The 17,929-nt window shown below is 34.6% G+C and overlaps 1 protein-coding gene and 1 non-coding gene across 2 annotated transcripts; one reads left to right on the forward strand and one right to left on the reverse strand.

Moving 5' to 3' along the window:
* The first annotated feature begins 2,319 nt into the window (after positions 1-2,319).
* LOC127788032 (uncharacterized) lies at positions 2,320-3,870 on the forward strand. The gene is made up of 2 exons (XM_052316152.1): positions 2,320-3,116; positions 3,276-3,870. Exons 1-2 carry the CDS (start codon positions 2,320-2,322, stop codon positions 3,868-3,870), a joined length of 1,392 nt encoding a protein of 463 aa, XP_052172112.1.
* LOC127789373 (small nucleolar RNA R71) lies at positions 2,749-2,855 on the reverse strand. The gene has a single exon (XR_008020550.1). It is a non-coding gene; the product is annotated as a small nucleolar RNA R71 (small nucleolar RNA).
* Positions 3,871-17,929: the final 14,059 nt, after the last annotated feature.

Raw genomic sequence — 17,929 nt, forward strand, 5'->3', positions numbered from 1 at the left:
TTTTTATCAAAGCATATAGCCCATTGGTTTGCATAAATGATGTGCTGTAAAAATAGTGCCGGTAAAAATAGTATTTAAAAATTAAATATGGTATTGGGCTTATTAATAATTCTTATAGGAGTTTATTAATGTTGAAAATAAGTCAATTGTGTTTGGTTAATAATCGTTTTCTCTCTTTAAGAGAGAAATCCTCTCTAAGTGCTTATTTCCAAGAACCCACTCAAACCCTAGATCCACTCATTGCCTCTTCCTTGGATCTAATCAACATTTGACCCTTTAGATCTAAACCTTTTTTATATTAAGAAACCTTTTCATCGTTTCACCACCAAAATCTTGCACCATTTATTTCGTTGAGTGCTAATATGTTGCCTTTGTTCATGCCTCGAGTCCATCCAATTACGTACGTTGATAATTCTCAATTGTATTGATTTGGAATGAATTCATGCTAGATCTTAAGGCAATCATAGCCAAATTAGAGATTAATAGCCCTTGTAAATTGTCGATTACATCTTTATTCTTTTTTGAAACTTTTACTTGCCATATATATATCATCTTGATAAGTGTCTTTTATACACTTATTTTGGTCTATAAACTTAGCACTTATACATTCAATGAACATGATTTCTACTTGATTTGGTTCTACATGTGGTTATGTAGATGTGGAGCATGTGTTGAAGACAATTGGAGCAAAAAGTGATGATGTTGTCTCATTTTTGGAGCTAAACTGGGCATTAAAGGCAAGGTCAAAGGTCCACTCGGGGTTGAGATTGAGGAGGTCATAAAGCATCGAAAAGAGGACGTCATTGGTGAAGTGTTGGAAAGTAAGGAGAAACAGCTCACGGTGCTATCACGCAAAGCATTGCGTGGTAGGGTCATCGTAAGAATTCCTTTCTGTGGCTCACGGTGTTATATATCACACAAAGCATACCATGGTAGGGTAGTGGCTGTTGAAATTTTTTGTGGCTCACGGCCTTATCGTGGAAAGCATTTTGCGGTAAGGCCGTGGTTGGAAAATTATTCTGTGGCTCACGGCCTTACCGCGACAAGCATTCTGTGGTAAGGCCGCGATAAGGCTCAAAGCTTCACAAAAATGCCGTTTTAAGCCCGTTTTATTCCAAATCAAGTGGGGATGGACTCCTTGAAGGTGCACGACTTTGATAACCTAAAAAGCACTATATAAAGAAGGATTCTTAGAAGATTTGGGAGCTTTTTGGAGGGGGAGAAGAAGGCAAATCGAGGAAGAAGAAGGAGATTTTCTTGAAGAACTTCAGTTTTGGTTGTATTTTTCTGTTCTTTTTTCTCTCCAACATCATGAACTCTATTTTTATTATTCTTTCATTGGTTGAAACTATGTTAGGCTAAGTACCTTGTGACTAGGGTGATTGATGAAACCTAGTTTGATGATGGTTTAATTAAAAGTATTCGAGTTTTATCATATTCTTGTCTTTCGGGTTGATCGTTTGTTATGCAGTAATTCCATTTTGATGTTTGGTCGTCATTAGAACGTGTTTGTGATTTATATTGCTTTCGAGAGATTCAATATATATTAGCACTTGGTAATAAACAACATAAGGTTCGATAATAGGTAGAGATATCGTTATACTTTGTGAAATCTTATTTAGATGATTATTATGGATAAATGCATGTTTGTGTATTTGTAGATTAATTAGAGATAATTAATCTCATATGTGAACATAGATTCAATTGACCATCGAGAGAGGCTTTTGATTAACTTAGGATCATCGATTTTCAGCTTAAATTAAGCAAGAATTATAAAACCTAATCACTGGAAGATTAAACCAATTGAAAAACTACGGTGGATTCATGAACCCTAGTGCATTAGATTTCTACACTTTAAAATCCAAGGAGTTGTTTTGCATTTTTAGTTAGTCATTCAATTTTAATTAATATAATACCTACAGTGAGTAATTGTTTTAGTGTGTGTGGCTTATTAAAGTTAATAGTGGTTAAAGTAAGGATCAAAAGCTAATCCTCGTGGGAACGATACTATATTCATCATTATATTACTTGTTACGATTCTATTCAGTTGCAGGAAAGAATACGGGAATAGGTTTTTGGTGCCGTTGCCGGGGATTGGCTCTTTTGATTATTGCTTTAGCTAAGATTAGCTTTAACACTTGTGTTGCTTCCTTTAATTTTTGACACTAAACTATTTCAATTTTTGCTGTGTTAGGATTGAAATAATGCATCCAGTGTTCAGGACGTCTTGATCTTATTGAGTTTGATCCAGAGATTGAACAAACCTTTCATCAAAGACGTCGTGAATAGAGAGCAAAAAAGGAACAACAACAGAGCACTATGGATAACAATGGAAATCAGCTTATTCAAGTGGAGCGTGTCGTTGAGATCAATGAGAGAGATATTTTGGTGGGGGATTTCATGATATCGCTGATCGTTGAGAACCGTTCCAGCATAATATATCCTTCATATAGGCACGACAACTTCCAACTGAGGCCAGATGTGATTAATTTGTTCTCCAACAACATTCATTTCTATGGGAGAAATGATAAAAATCCACACTACCATCTCTCTTGTTTTCTGGAGTATTGTGGAAACTTCGAGTATCAAGGGATCAATGAAGAAGCACTTAAGATGCGATTATTTTCTCATACTCTAAAAGATAAGGCTCGGGAGTGGTTGGACTCATTGCCACCTGGTAGCATCACTACATGGATGGATGTGATTCTAAAGTTCACGCTAAAATATTTTCCATTAGCTAAGATTAAAAGGCTCAAAATTGAAATTTCAACCTTCCAACAAGCCGAATCAGAAAACTTTCATGAGGCATGGGAAAGGTTCGAAGAGTTGCTGAGGAAGTGTCCAAGCCATGGTTTTCCACTACCAGCCCAAAATCATTATGTTTACGTTGGGTTAACTCTTTATAGCTGTTCAGTAGAGGATTCGACAACAGGTGGTTCCATTCAAAATAAATCAGCTGGGCAGCTTCATGACCTTTTTGAGACAATGAGTGAGTACTTTGTGATGTGGCCAAATAAAAACTCACATAAAAGAGTAGCTGGAATGCATGAAGTGGATGTTAACACGTTAATGTTGGCCAAGATTGACGCACTATCAAAGCTGATGGAAGCCTTGAAGTATTCTTCGAATGTTAATATGATACAAGGATCACTTCCCATATGTGCAACTTGTGGACCAACTCATCCATCGCCTGAATGTCCGCTGCTCATAAATCCACCATTCCTAGAGTAAACTGCTTATGCTCAGAATTTTCAACATCAACAAAATTTCCAAAGGCAGCAAAATAACCCATTCTCACAGACATACAATCCAGGCTGGAGAAATCATCCTCATTTTTCTTATGGTAATACTCAAAACATCCAAAATCCACCAAAACAAGGGAGACCACATGAAGAAAAAGGAGGATTGGAAGAAGCGATTTCCAAGCTTCAAAAACGAAGCGAATGGACTAATGCAACCATTAAGAATATTGAAAATCAAATTGGGCAGTTAGCAAAAATCCTAACAGAAAAGCAACTGGGCACGTGGCCAAGTAATACAGAAGTTAACCCCAATGAGCAAGTGAATGCAATCACAACAAGGAGTGAGGTGCATTTTTTGAAAATCCATGTTAAAAAACCAAGTGTGGCAAAAGAAAATGGTACAGCTAAGGAGACAACTGATCAAGATGATGAGCCCAAAGTAATAGTTGAAAAAGTGAAGGTTGCTCTGCCACTGGTCAATCCTTATGTTCCACCTATTTCGTTTCCTCAAAGGTTGCGTAAGCACAAGTTGGATAAGCAATTTGAGAAATTTTTGGAGGTATTCAAGAAGCTACATATCAATATACCATTTGCTGAAGCTCTGTCTCAAATGCCCAGCTATGTTTAATTCATGAAATAAATCTTATCAAATAAGAGGAAACTAGAGGACCATGATAGTTTATTCTTTGAACGAGCTCTATGTGATTTGGGTGCTAGTATCAACCTAATGCCTTACTTTATTTTCAAGAAGCTTGGATTAAAAGAACCAACACCTACCATGGTTTCTCTTCAATTGGCTGACAGAAGTATCAAATATCTGAGGGGAGTAGTGGAAGATATTTTGGTAAAAATAGATAAATTTATTTTTCTTGTTAACTTCATCGTTTTGGACATCGAAGAAGATTATGATATGCCTTTAATTTTAGGGAGACATTTTCTTACCACAGGGAGAGATTTGATTGATGTCCAACAAGGAACACTTAGCCTTAGAATTTATGATGAGACGATTACGTTTAATATATTTAAGGGAAACATTTTAATGGAAATGAAAAAGAAGTCTTAATGAGAGATGACATTGTTGATTTGGTAGAGAGATATGATGACCCTAAAGAAAATTGCATGGCTAACTCTTTTGATGAGCAGGAACAAATTTTGGATGCCAAGAACAAGGTCGTGGTTGTGGGCTCTTTGGGAGAGAAGCAAAAAGATTGTCCATCCAAAAGAGACAAACTGTGTTCTTTAGATGTTTCTTCTTCTTCCAAAGCCAAGCCACCAAGTCATGAAAAGGAAAAGTTGGTAAGGGTGTTGAGGGAGCAAAAGAAGGGGATTAGATTGAAAGTTGCTAACATTCAAGGAATAAGTCCATTAAATGGCACCCACAAAATGTTGATGGAAAAAGGATTCAAGCCTCCTTGAAGATGGAGGCCTAGTCAAGCTAATGACTTTAAACAAGCGCTTATTGGGAGGCAACCCAATTTCTTATCTCTTTTATTTATTGGCATGTTGCATTTGTTTTTTCTCTTCTTTTGTTTACTTTGAGTTAAGGTTAGAGTGTCATTCTTTAGGATTTTTTTACAAAAACAATGTTGAGGTCATCTTAATTGCATGCATACTAGGTGTTTGATAAAATGCCACAACCAATGTTCACCTACACATTGCAACTTAAGTTTTGGATTGTGAGGTATAAGTTTGGGGGGAGTTTGGGCATCCATGTGACTCTGTCTACTTCATGTTGTTCTTATTTATTGTTGTTATCTCATGTTCAAACTTGTGCATTGTAGGTACATTTTCGGAAGTGATAATGCAGTCAAAGAGTTATCCTACACTAGCTGCTTGCAAGGGAAAAGCCATTACCAAAAGTTCCAATACCTCAAAATGAGCACGTGTTGATCTATCTACCATCACAACCTTGACACTATGGATCGGGTACACTCCTTCCTTTTCTTTCTCTTTGTTCCATTGGGACAATGAAACGTTTAAGTTTGGGGAGAGGTTTACTATCGGCAGCTTGCATATGTCGTATGGTCTGGTTGTATGGTTTTATTAAAAAAAAAATTTGTCTTGTTTTGTTGGATAGACGTGCCATCAATGATGAATTTTATTTGGTACCATTTTGATCCAAAGAGTAAATATAGTGATGCTACTCATTTCATTTTGTGATTCATTATCTATGTCATACTAATTTGAGCACAAGTGTCAAAAGGTTCAATGCATAGGTTGACTACACTACTAGGTTTCCATTTAGACTTTCGCCCTTAAACCAACTTTGTGAGCAACTTAATCACCTAACATAATGAAAAGGAAAGTTTGGGGAAGGTTGAGCCATGATGGCAAATGTTGAGGAATGTGTTGATTCTGTGTATGTTAAAATTTGTGTGGAATGTGTTAGACATACTAAGGGAAGCTGGCAATGACCATAGGCTAGTGATATAATCTCTATGTCACTATGTCATGCACCAAATTAAATTTGAGCTTGCATATATCTTATACCTTTCTTTGTAGCCTGAATGACTTGAGTGATTATGCTCGTAGGGGTATCATAAAACCCGATGCCCCGTGGTCATCTGGCTTGGAAGTCATCGGCTAAAAGCTCGTTACAAGGGTCATTCAGAAAGCTTAATGGAGTGAGGTTTTATTCATATAAAAAAAAAAAGAGATGGAGCATAAAATGCACTCGTTCAGCCAAAAATTTACGAAAGGCTAAAGAAAAAAAAATCTCAATAATGGTGCTGATGTTTGTAACTCTTAGGGATTGAGAAAACTGGTGGGTTTGACTGTCTAGTGGATGTTAGCATGCCGAAGCATTCAAAATAATGGAGAGTTTTCACAAACTGGGACAACGCCATTTTTAGCTGAGTCCAACCAAACTTGAATAAGAAAGAAAAGAGTGATTGAGAGCGCCCTGGGGATTGAATGAAAAGACAAAGTTTGGGGTTGGAGTGCATATCACGAGTGAGAAAGTGTATAGGACCATCAAAAGGTCGAGATACCAGCAACCTTATGCATGATATTGTACTTGACAGGATTCGCACACACACACACACACACATCAAAACATAGAATAAGCCCAAAACATTTGTGTAGCATTACTAGAAAATTCTGTGTGAATTATGAATGATACCAAAATCTGAGGCTAACTGGAAGATTATCCAGCTTGTAAGTGATTTTAAAGTGCTAACTATTCTCTACTTCATGGGTGATATATTTGAGTTGATAATCTTGCTTGGGACAATCAAGAGTCTAAGTTTGGGGGTGTTTGATAAGTGTCTTTTATACCCTTATTTTGCTCTATAAACTTATCATTTATACATTCAATGAGCATGATTTCTACTTGATTTGGTTTTATATGTGGTTATGTAGATGTGGAGCATGTGTTGAAAACAATTGGAGCAAAAAGTGATGATGTTATCTCATTTTTGGAGCTAAACTGGGCATTAAAGGTAAGGTCAAAAGTCCACTCGGGGTCGAGATTGAGGAGGTCATAAAGCACCGAAAGGATGATGTCATTGGTGAAGTGTTGGAACGCTAGGAAAAACAACTCACAGTGCTATCACGCAAAGCATTGCGTGGTAGGGTTATGGTAAGAATTCCTTTTGTGGCTCACGATGTTATCACGCAAAGCATATCGTGGTAGGGTAATGGCTGTTGAAATTTTCTATGGCTCACAGCCTTATGGCCGAAAGCATTATGCGGTAAGGCAATGGTTGGAAAATTATTGTGTAGCTCACGGCCTTACCGCGATAAGCATTCTGTGGTAAGGCCGCGGTAAGGCTCAAAGTTTCTCGAAAAAGCCGTTTTAAGTCTGTATTATTCCAAATCAAGTGGGGATGGACTCCTTGAAGGTGCACGACTTTGATAACCTAAAAGGAACTATATAAAGAAGGATTCTTAGAAGATTTGGGAGCTTTTTGGAGGGGGACAAGAAGGCAAGTCAAGGAAGAAGAAGGAGATTTTCTTGAAGAACTTCAATTTTGGTTGTATTTTTCTGTTCTTTCTTTTCTCCAACATCATGAACTCCAATTTTATTATTCTTTCATTGGTTGAAATCATGTTAGCCTAAGTACCTTGTGACTAGGGTGATTGATGAAACCTAGTTCGATGATGGTTTAATTAAAAGTATTCAGGTTTTATCATATTCTTGTCTTTCGGGTTGATCATTTGTTATGCAGTAATTCCGTTTTGATGCTTGGCCGCCATTAGAATGTGTTTGTGATTTATATTGCTTTCAAGAGATTCAATATAGATTAACACTTGGTAATAAATGACATAAGGTTCGATAATAGGTAGAGATACCATTATGCTTTGTGAAATCTTATTTAGATGATTAGGGGTGTGCATTATTTTGGTTTAATCGAACCCACCGAACCTAACCGATCAAACTGGCCGGTTTGGTTTGGTTATTTAGGTTGATAGTGATCGATTTAGTTAAAAGGTTAGGGGTTTAGCGGTTCGGTTAGCTCGGCCGTTTACCTGAAAAAACCGAACCGACCGATATATTAAACGAAGTCATTTTGTATATCTTAAAATGACGTCATTTTGCGTTAAGACCCAACCCAGCCTTAGACCCATAGTCGGTTCATTTGCACGTCATTCATCGATTTCCTTAGCTTTCCCAAGTTTAGAGAAAGAGAGAGAGCAAAACACTAACCTTAACCCAAAAACCCCATTTCGAACCCTGGTCGTCCTCGTCGTTGCCGTCGTCCTTCACCCTCGATAGTTGATTCCTTCGTCTCCTCCGTTGTCCGGGCCTATCCGTCACCTTTGTTAGACATCAACATACTCACACAGCCACAGGTGAGTCTTTGATCGGCCATCACATTTCTCTCTCTCTCCCTCTCCGGTATTTAAGTTTGTTTTTGGTTATGCTCAGAGCCAACGTCGAGTCGCCAACCTGCTCGACCGTACGCTGTCCGTCCATCGTCCGTCTATGTCCACCACTACTAGGTATTTTTTCATTTATTTTGGTTTTTTCGTTTGTTTTGAATCTTTTGATATACTACTCAACTTTGTCTTTGTGTACACTGTCCCAATCCATTTTTGGTTTTTTCATTATGGTTTTGTTTTGGTTTTAATTAAATGATTTCTTCTTGGCATGATGGCATCAATCCATTTTAATTTAACAAAATCATCTAGAAATTTCACAACACATAATTTGATGGATAAAACTTTTTTCTAACAGTAACATAATTTAATTGGGTATTTTTTCAAGTACCAGACTGATAATGGATTATATGTTTATGACCATCAATGAGTTGTTTCAAGATGCCACCATATCTTATATTAGATAGATGCATCAGTTTCAATAATTTTTTGTGACTTCAGATGACATATAACTAGACAAGGTAACTGTTTAAAGTGTTTTCAGATGATCCTAACAATGGAGATGTATGTAAAGGAAAGCATGTAATGTCAGAGGACTCTTTTTCAACCTACTAAACACAGGTCTACACAATTTTTCCATGATTTGAATACAAATTAGAAACATAATTGAGATTACCTAATAATCCTTGGGTTTTATTAATAATCTCATCTGAAAATTTATCTCCAAAATTTAGAGATCTCTCAATAGGAATGATAGTTCAATTTTCAATATTATGATCGAGAAATTTGATTCTTGTTTGGAACAGTTGCATTTTTATAGTTGATATAACAAAACCATTCTTTTTTATGATATGAAAAAATGTATTTAGATTATTCTAATGCTTATTGAGAAAATCACTACAGACAAGTACATTATCAATATATATTATTGAAAAATAAAAATAAAACGAGGTGATATAGTCAAATGGATCTTTAAGTCTTGAATTGTTCAAAGTCATACTTAAAAAAATGCATGACAAATAACATATATTTTTCACTCATAAAATAAAAACATATATTTTTCAAAATCATGTGCACAACCAAAACATATCTTATCATAGGTTTCTATGGATACTAGTGGTGGTATTATTTAAACCCCACTAAGGTTATCCTTCCAAGGCCATTCAAATAATAGTAATAACAACATTACTATTATTTGAAAAAGACTAATTTTGATAATATTACTTATTGTAATATAACAGGGAGTATAAATGTTATTACACTGGTACTTCATTCGAAATGGCAGCCTCAACATCCTCTTCTTGCAATGTACGTAAAGTCATACTAATATTGCTATATGATTTTTTGGTAATTGATCATTGTTTTCATGTGTTGGGTTTCCTAATATATGTACACTAGGAATAACCCGTGCCTGAAGACACAGTGCAACTAAAAAGAATTGAATATTGAATTTGAACCCGAAATAATGAAGCACTGAACTCGAATATGTACTAAACTGCAAATTCCTTAAATAATGAAGCACTGAACTCGAATATGTACTAAATTGAAAGCCTAAACTCGCTTATATCACGTATCTGAAGACAATGTATGTAGTTCTTAAACACGAAATTATAAAAAAATGAATATAAACATGTCTAAAGGCATAGTATAAATAATATTAAGATTAAAATGCAATAATGTTACACTAATATTGTAAAAAAAAAATGATAAGCACTGAACAAAAAATAAAAATTCAAGTTATTATATAATTGTTAACGTTTTATAATAAAAAGAAAAAAATTACTAAATTTATATAATAAAATACATTTATCTACAATCTGAACTAATTAAATTAAAAATTAAATATCAAACCATGCATATCAGTTGTTGTCGGGGACCCTTGGAGCCCCTGACAGTGGTCAGTCAAGGGCCCATGGGTCATCTCAGACCACTATCGCCCCCTTACCAACCCTCACAATGCCTTGCCCTCATCTGCCGTCACCCCTCCCGCCCCCCTTCATTGACGGCTTACCCGCCGGCACCCCCCCAATGTTTAGAATAGATATATTTTAACAATTACATTAAAATGATAAAATTAAAATCGAAGCACAATTTTATAGAAATGAAATTAAAACCAAAATCAAAATCTAGTATGAATAATTATCACTTCGAAAGTCCAAACATAAATTTATGCAAAAAAAAAAAAAAATTCCACATATAACAAAGACATAGAAAGTGAAGATTCATCAAAATTTTTTAAAATACAACATAGAATATTATACTCTCTTAAAAAAGTGCCAAAAAATTTTTTATTATTTAAATTGAATATTTTTCCAATTTGATTCACCATTGATGTTGGGTTAGGTGGGTTGCAAATTGGATCTTGATAAAGGATTTGTTTGGTTTTGGGCTTAAGTTTTTAAGGTATAATAATAATAATCATCATAATAATTTTATTTTTAAAATAGAGAAATAGTCTTACATTAAAAATAATTCTATTTTTATTTTATGAAAAGATTATTTTTAGTTATTTACAATTAAGAGTATCAGTATGTAAATTTAATTTTTTATTAAAAATAAATTTACAAAAAAATTCTTAATTAAAACTAAAACTATATTATATGGAATAAAGGAGAAAAATAAAATATAATATTAAAATTATAAATTAAATGTAAAAAAAATTAACATCTCTATAAATCATCATAACTCATAAATCATCATTTTTTTATATCCACCCAACTCAAATCCATTTCACAATCACAAAGATATCCCAAAAAATTCATTTACAAAATATAAAAATTAGAAAATCATGTCCAATTGAGAAATTTTTTTAAATAGACATCCAAAAAATTTGTTTTTCAAAATATCTTTGGTTTGTTTTTTTACTGCTTTCTTTAACAAAAAAGTGACATCCCTTATATTAATATTATTAACAAATATAATACGTTTATATTAAATTAAAATCAAAACTAATTATATAATACTCTTTTTTGTTAAAGAAAACAGTAAAAAAATTACTGTATTATGTTTATATGTATGTATGTAAACAATATCCTTGTTTTTAATTCGGTTAGAACCACATGAGATAATTCGACACACTCCGTTATAAAATCCAACTCATTTCAACTTTTCTCTCATTTACAAACTACCAACAAAATCTAAAATGAAACTAAAAGAAAAACAACAAAAAATTTAAATTCAAAGAAAGACAAATTGGTATACACACACCTATACATGGATGTGTATATATATATACAGATACAGGTAGAACACACGCACACAACACACGCACATATACACAGTAAACATCACACACACATACATACACACAGTATATACATATACATACACACAGTGAGGAGAGAGAGAGAAGGGATGAGAAAGAATGAGAGGAAAGATAATAGATATGACAGGTAATAGATATAACAACTGTGAATCTTGTATTAATAGATATACATACACACAGGTTATCCCTTGTATTAAACACAGCAAATGGATACATACACCGTGAATCTTGAAAGATTTTTGAGCAGCGACTTTGAGTCAAATCACACACACCCACTTTTTATATACACACCCACACGGTAGAGAAACACACACAACACACGCAGTTATTATATAAAGACACACAAAACACGCATATACATAATATAAACACACAACACACGCACGCACAGTTAACACACACACACACATAGTTAAATAATCACACACACACACACACAGTTAAATAATCATACCAGTATATACATATACATACATATACACAGCAAACATCACAAACACACACACACACAACACACACATACATATACACAGCAACTGAGATCTGGCCGCAGCAGCGAACGGCAGAGGGAGTGAGTGGGTGGGTCAGTGAGAGAGAGAGAGGCCGCCGCCATCAGCCGTTCGCCATCGCGGGTGACCTTCCGCGCCTCTGCTACTTCGACTCTGCTACTTCTGGCCGCCAAGCGTCGTTGCATCTAACTGCCTCACCTAGCCGCTGCATCGGCTCTCCACCCCGCTCGCTGCATCGTTCGCCACCTCTAGCCTCTCGCTGCTTCAGGCTCCATCTCTGCTACAATCCGCCCCATCGGCCACCGTTCGGCCATTGTGGGTGGGTGGGTATGTGTGTGTATATATGTATATGAGAGGGGCTTGAGAGGGGGATGGTAGGTGGGAGGGAGAGAGAGAGAAAGAGAAAGAGAGAAGGGGGTTGGAGACAAGAATGGGTGGGTGAGAAAAACAGAATGAGAGAGATAGTGAGATGTTGCGCTGGGCGGGAAGTTTTTTAATCCTAGCCATCAAATCTTTAAAAAAATCATCTGAACCATTCAAAAAATGTCCCCATCACATTTGTCTCTCAATTTCAAAAACCATCCTCCCTTATTATATAGATAAATGCCATTTCCAACTATAGTCTTTAGTATTTAAAAATATTTAAATTAAATTAAAATTACTCTTTAGTCTTTAAATACATTTAAATTAAATTTACAATTGTCAATTGTATTAATAATCTAATTTTAGATGGCAAGAGAAGAAGACATGACTCACACCACAAATATCCCTAGTGTGGATGATAGTTCAAGACCTGCACCAATAGCACCAACCCAAGATAGCTAACTAGAAAATGATAGAGGTACAACATCACTTGGGAAGGCAAAGAGAAAAACAATAAGAGCTAGGTCAGAGGTTTGGGATCATTTTACCAAGTTTACAAATTTAGAGGGTGAGATGCAACTATTGTTCTAAGAAATTCCACTGTGATCCCAAAAAAAATGGGACTATAGCTTTAAGGAATCATATGGGAAATTGTAAGAAATACCCCCATGTTGTAGAATCTCATCAAATGGAATTACATTTTCAATCAACTGCAACAGGGGGTGAGAGAGAGGGTAGTGATAATGTTGCTATAGTGGTTAATTGGAAATTTGATCAAATGCTCACAAGAAAGGCTTTAGGTTGTATGCCGATGGTAGATGAGCTACCTTTCAAGTTTGTTGAGCGTGAGGGGTTTAGACACTTTGTGAATGTTATTTGTCCAAAATTTCGGTTTCCTTCACGTTGGACTATGGCGCGTGATTGTTTTGAGTTATTCAATGAAGAGAGGTTGAACATGATGAATGAGTTAAAAAATTCTTGTCAAAGAGTTTGCTTAACCACTGACACTTGGACTTCAATGCAAAGGATGAATTATATGGGCTTGATAGCGCACTATATTGACAATACTTGAATTCTAAAGAAAAAAATCTTAAACTTTTGTCCAATTTCTAGTCATAAGGGTGATGCCATTGCTATGGCAATTGAGAAATGTCTCAAGGGATGGGAACTTGATAGAGTTTTTACTTTGACCATGGACAATGCTAGTTCACATGATGTTGTTGTGGCTAATTTCAAGAAAAAAAATGGCAAAATGGGATACTAGCATTATGAATGGGCAATATTTGCATATGAGGTGTGTGGCTCACATTATAAATCTGGTTGTACAAAATGGGATGAAAGTCCTAAATGAATCGGTAATAAGAGTTAGGGATGCAGTTAGATATGTCAAACAATCCCCTGCAAGATTGAGAAAATTCAAACAATGTGCTAAAATGGAAAAAATTGAATATAAGGGCTTGTTATTGTTTGACGTTGCAACTAGATGGAACTCCACCTACTTGATGTTAGAGACCGCTCAAAAGTTTGAGAGGGCTTTTGAGAGATTTGATGAAGAATATCCTTGTTTTAAACTTGATCTTAGTACAAGTAATTGGAATACTGATTTGAACCAAGTTATTACTATAGATGGGAGACCGAAGGCAGAGGATTGGAATAAGGTCATACATTTTGTCAAAGTGTTGAAACATTTTTATGAGCTAACTTTGCGAGTATCGAGTTCAAGTCAGTATTTCATGAGCTTGGTAAGATGCATTGTCTCTTACAAGGGTGGTTGGAGAGTGACGATTTTGAAATGGTGGAAATGACGATAAAAATGAAAGAAAAGTTTGATAAATATTAGGGGGATCCGCATAAAACAAATCACTTAATTTATATTGTTGTGGTGCTTGATCCGAGGTACAAGTTATAATATATGGAATATGTACTAAAAGAGATGTATCAGGGTGAGAGAAGAGTTAGTGTAGCTTTATTATTAAAAAAATTCCCTACATGCTTTATACAAGGAATATAAGAAAAGTTTGAGACCTCGAGATGATGTTAGAGAGCCATCTGAAGTGTCTACTCCAACTGTTGTGGTGGATCATGAGGACGACTTTGAAAACTCATTTTTTTCTCTCTTCAAAAAACATAAGTGTGGCGATGGTAGTGGACCTACAGTTGTGCCTTCGGAATTGGATAAGTATTTTAGTGAAGTGTGTGAGCCTTCAACTAAAGAATTTGACATTTTGAAATGGTGGAAAGAAAATTGTCATAGGTTTCCTATTCTGTCTTCGATGGCTCGAGATGTATTGGCAATTCCAGTTTCTACTGTTGCATCTGAGTCTACATTCAACACTAGGGGTCGAGTACTTAATCCATTTAGGAGCTCTCTATCTCCTAAAGTGGTTGAAAGTTTGATTTGTACGCAAGATTGCCTTCGATCATCTACCACCCCAATAAGTGTTGAAGAAGATTTGGAGCATGTTGAACAACTTGAAAAAGGTAAAACTTGTTAAATTTACTCAGTTTTACTCTCTTTTAAATTTACTCAAGAGTTAGTTCAATACATGTTATTTTGATATTAACTAATTCATTTTGCATATTGCTTTTAGAATTGTCAAAGGTTATCATAAGCAACAACTCAACATCCAATATGGAAATTTAGATTTATGATTTTGAATATCTCGTGCATTTGTAAGTATATATGTTTTATACTTTCGAATTGTATATATTTTATATTTTCTTTGAACAAATTTGTTTATAGACTAACAACATATATTGGCTCCACTTCTTTTATAGGTTAGATGCAAGGAGAGGGAGGTGAGTATTACACCCATGGATAGAGGTCAAAATCTGTACTCAAAGGTAAGTACAAATATTTTTTATCAACTTCACAACTTGTAATCAAATTTTGGAAGGGGCATGTCAAAATGCTTGTAGAGTTTGTAGTTGAGTGTGATTTTGTTATATAAATGCCCTTAGTTTCCAGCAAACTTATGTTGAGGACAACACAAAAATGAAGATTTGTTTGTTTAGATGTTTAGATGTTTATATAAACAAATTTTATGTGTTATATGTTTATTTTCCAGCAAACTTTTGGTCTTTCACGTTGTGTTAGTTTCCAGCAAACTTTTGGTCTTTTTGTGTTAGTTTCTAGCAAACTTTTGATATCTTACAATTAGTTTCCAGCAGGCTTAGTTAGTTTCTAGGTTCCAGCTGACTTGTGTTGATGTCTTATGTTGATGGCTTAATTTAGACTTATGTTAATGGCATAATTTAGTTTTCAGGTTCCAGTTTCCAGGTTCCAATTTCCACTTTGCATGGCTTAATTTAGACTTATGTTGATATCACATTGTTAACTTAATTTAGCCTTAATTTAGGTTCTATGTTCCAATTTCCAGGTTCCAGTTTCCATGTTACATGTGGATGTGTACAATGCAAGTTTCTTTGGATACATGTCAATTCTTTGTGGAAAACTTTTGGCTGCAAACTTTTGTTTTGTTTGTAGGAATTTGTTCACCAATTTCGATTTTGTTTGTAGGATTTCGATTATATCGGTTTTGGGTATAATTGGTTCGATTTTTTTCGGTTATTCTTATGTATAATCGGTTCGGTTTTTTGGTTCGGTTAAGTGAAGTTCATTGTCTGTTTGTTCAGGTTCGATTAAATCGGTTAGTATAATAGTTCGGTTTGGTCAGTTCGATTTTCTATTTTAAAACGGATTGGTAAAAAATGGCCGATTCGGTTCGGTTAAACCGAATGCTCACCCTTATAGATGATTATTGTGGATAAATGCATGTTTGTGTATTTATAGATTAATTAGAGATAATTAATCTCGTATGTGAACATAAATTCGATTAACCATTGAGAGAGGCTTTTGATTAACTTATGATCATTGATTTTCAGCTCAAAACAAGAATTATAAAACCTGATCACTGGAAGATTAAACCAATTGAAGAACTACGGTGGATTCATGAACCCTAGTGCATTAGATTTCTGCATTTAAAAATCCAAGGAGTTGTTTTGCGTTTTTAGTTAATCATTGAGTTTTAATTAATATAATACCTACAGTGAGTAATTGTTTTAGTATGTGTGGCTTATTAAAGTTAATAATGGTTAAAGTAAGGATCAAAAGCTAATTCTCATGGGAACGATACTTTATTCATCACTATATTACTTGTTACGATTCTATTCACTTGCAGGAAAGAATACGCGAACACATCTCAAATTGAAAATGTACACCAAAATTTCAATTTCACTCTTCTATAGTTGCCTGTGAAAACCTGTTAAGTCAAATGATTCAGTTTGTCTAGAATTTGAGTTCAAAATCGCATTCCTGAACACCATCCACCATGTCTCACTATTTATTTTTTGGCAACATTCCAAGTCCAATTATTTCTAATCTAATTTTCAATATGGAAATCTAAAGTCACTATCCTATTTTTGTCTATGTCCACTTTGATATTTACTTTTTGGTTCCTCTTGATTCTGTCTAGCTCGATTCATTATTAGGTAAGTTTGAAGTAGATTAATTAATTAATGAATTTGTCATGTTTTTCACCCACATTTGGGTTCAAATAACTTTTAACTCTTTTGACCATTTTCGACGAAAATGGGTTATACAGTACATCTTCATGCTGTCTATGTAGCTCTATATTAAGCATGACCCAATTTGATCCGATCCACTCTAATTTTTAGCTCAAAGTTTATTAAAGGTTGTTCTATTTGTAATTTTTCACAAATTATACTTAGGCCCAAATTCTTTGAAATCTTCAATTATTTTATTGGGATTCCATTCTGGGGCTATTAAATTTGCTAAATTACCATTAGGCTCTGTTTTGATTTAGTTCTCAATATTTCTAAAAATTTAATTTAAAATTTAAAAAACTTTCCAAAATTTTTGAATAATATAGGTTTCAATAAGTCGAACCTTTATAAAAATTGGTTGTATTATGGTTGATCTTTGCTTGATTTTGTTTACTTTATTCATCTTGCAATGACATTAAAAAGATTAAACTTTATGAAAATATTTTCTATAAAATATGTCAAGTTCTTTATAAAAATTTAGAAGCTCAATTCACTCTTGAAGGGCATTTTCTAGGCAACATTAATGTATATTATTGATGATACTGGACCGATCACCGAGGTCTACCTCAAACCAAGTACCTGGAAGGGCGGGGCTGTAATCCCCCGGGAGAACTCCGACGCTCAAGTCAGTAGAAAAAATATGCCCAAAATGAAAATTGAACCAGGAATTAGATGATCCGTACCTGTAGAAGTCGACCTCTATTTAAAGATGGGGTAAAGCACACTCTGAAGAGATAAGATAACTTCTGAACCAGACGTTGGAGAGAATCTTGGTTGACTGAGTCAACCTCGTTCAAAATCAAATATGAGATGAATGATGAAGATATAGGTGACACGTGGCATTTCTTGAGGCAGGCACGTGGCGGCACCATATTGGAGATCTCCAAGGGTAGTATAGTATTTTTGCCCTTAGTAAAATATTCCCTCATCAATTATATTAGGCTTTTTTAAAATAATATGAAGACAAATCAAACAAGAAACTAAATTATAATAAAAATCACTATTTAGTGGTTGTATGACAAAAATCAAAGTACAACAATTAATTTATTATAAAGTGCAAAGTGTATAAATATTTTTCGTTATGTTTATTTGGTAATTACTCATTCTCTCATGTTGATTTTTTTTTTTTAGTTTTGTTTTTATTCTTTTTATTTTCACTCACA

The sequence above is a fragment of the Diospyros lotus genome, chromosome 13, assembly GCF_014633365.1.
Source record: "Diospyros lotus cultivar Yz01 chromosome 13, ASM1463336v1, whole genome shotgun sequence".
Taxonomy (NCBI): domain Eukaryota; kingdom Viridiplantae; phylum Streptophyta; class Magnoliopsida; order Ericales; family Ebenaceae; genus Diospyros; species Diospyros lotus.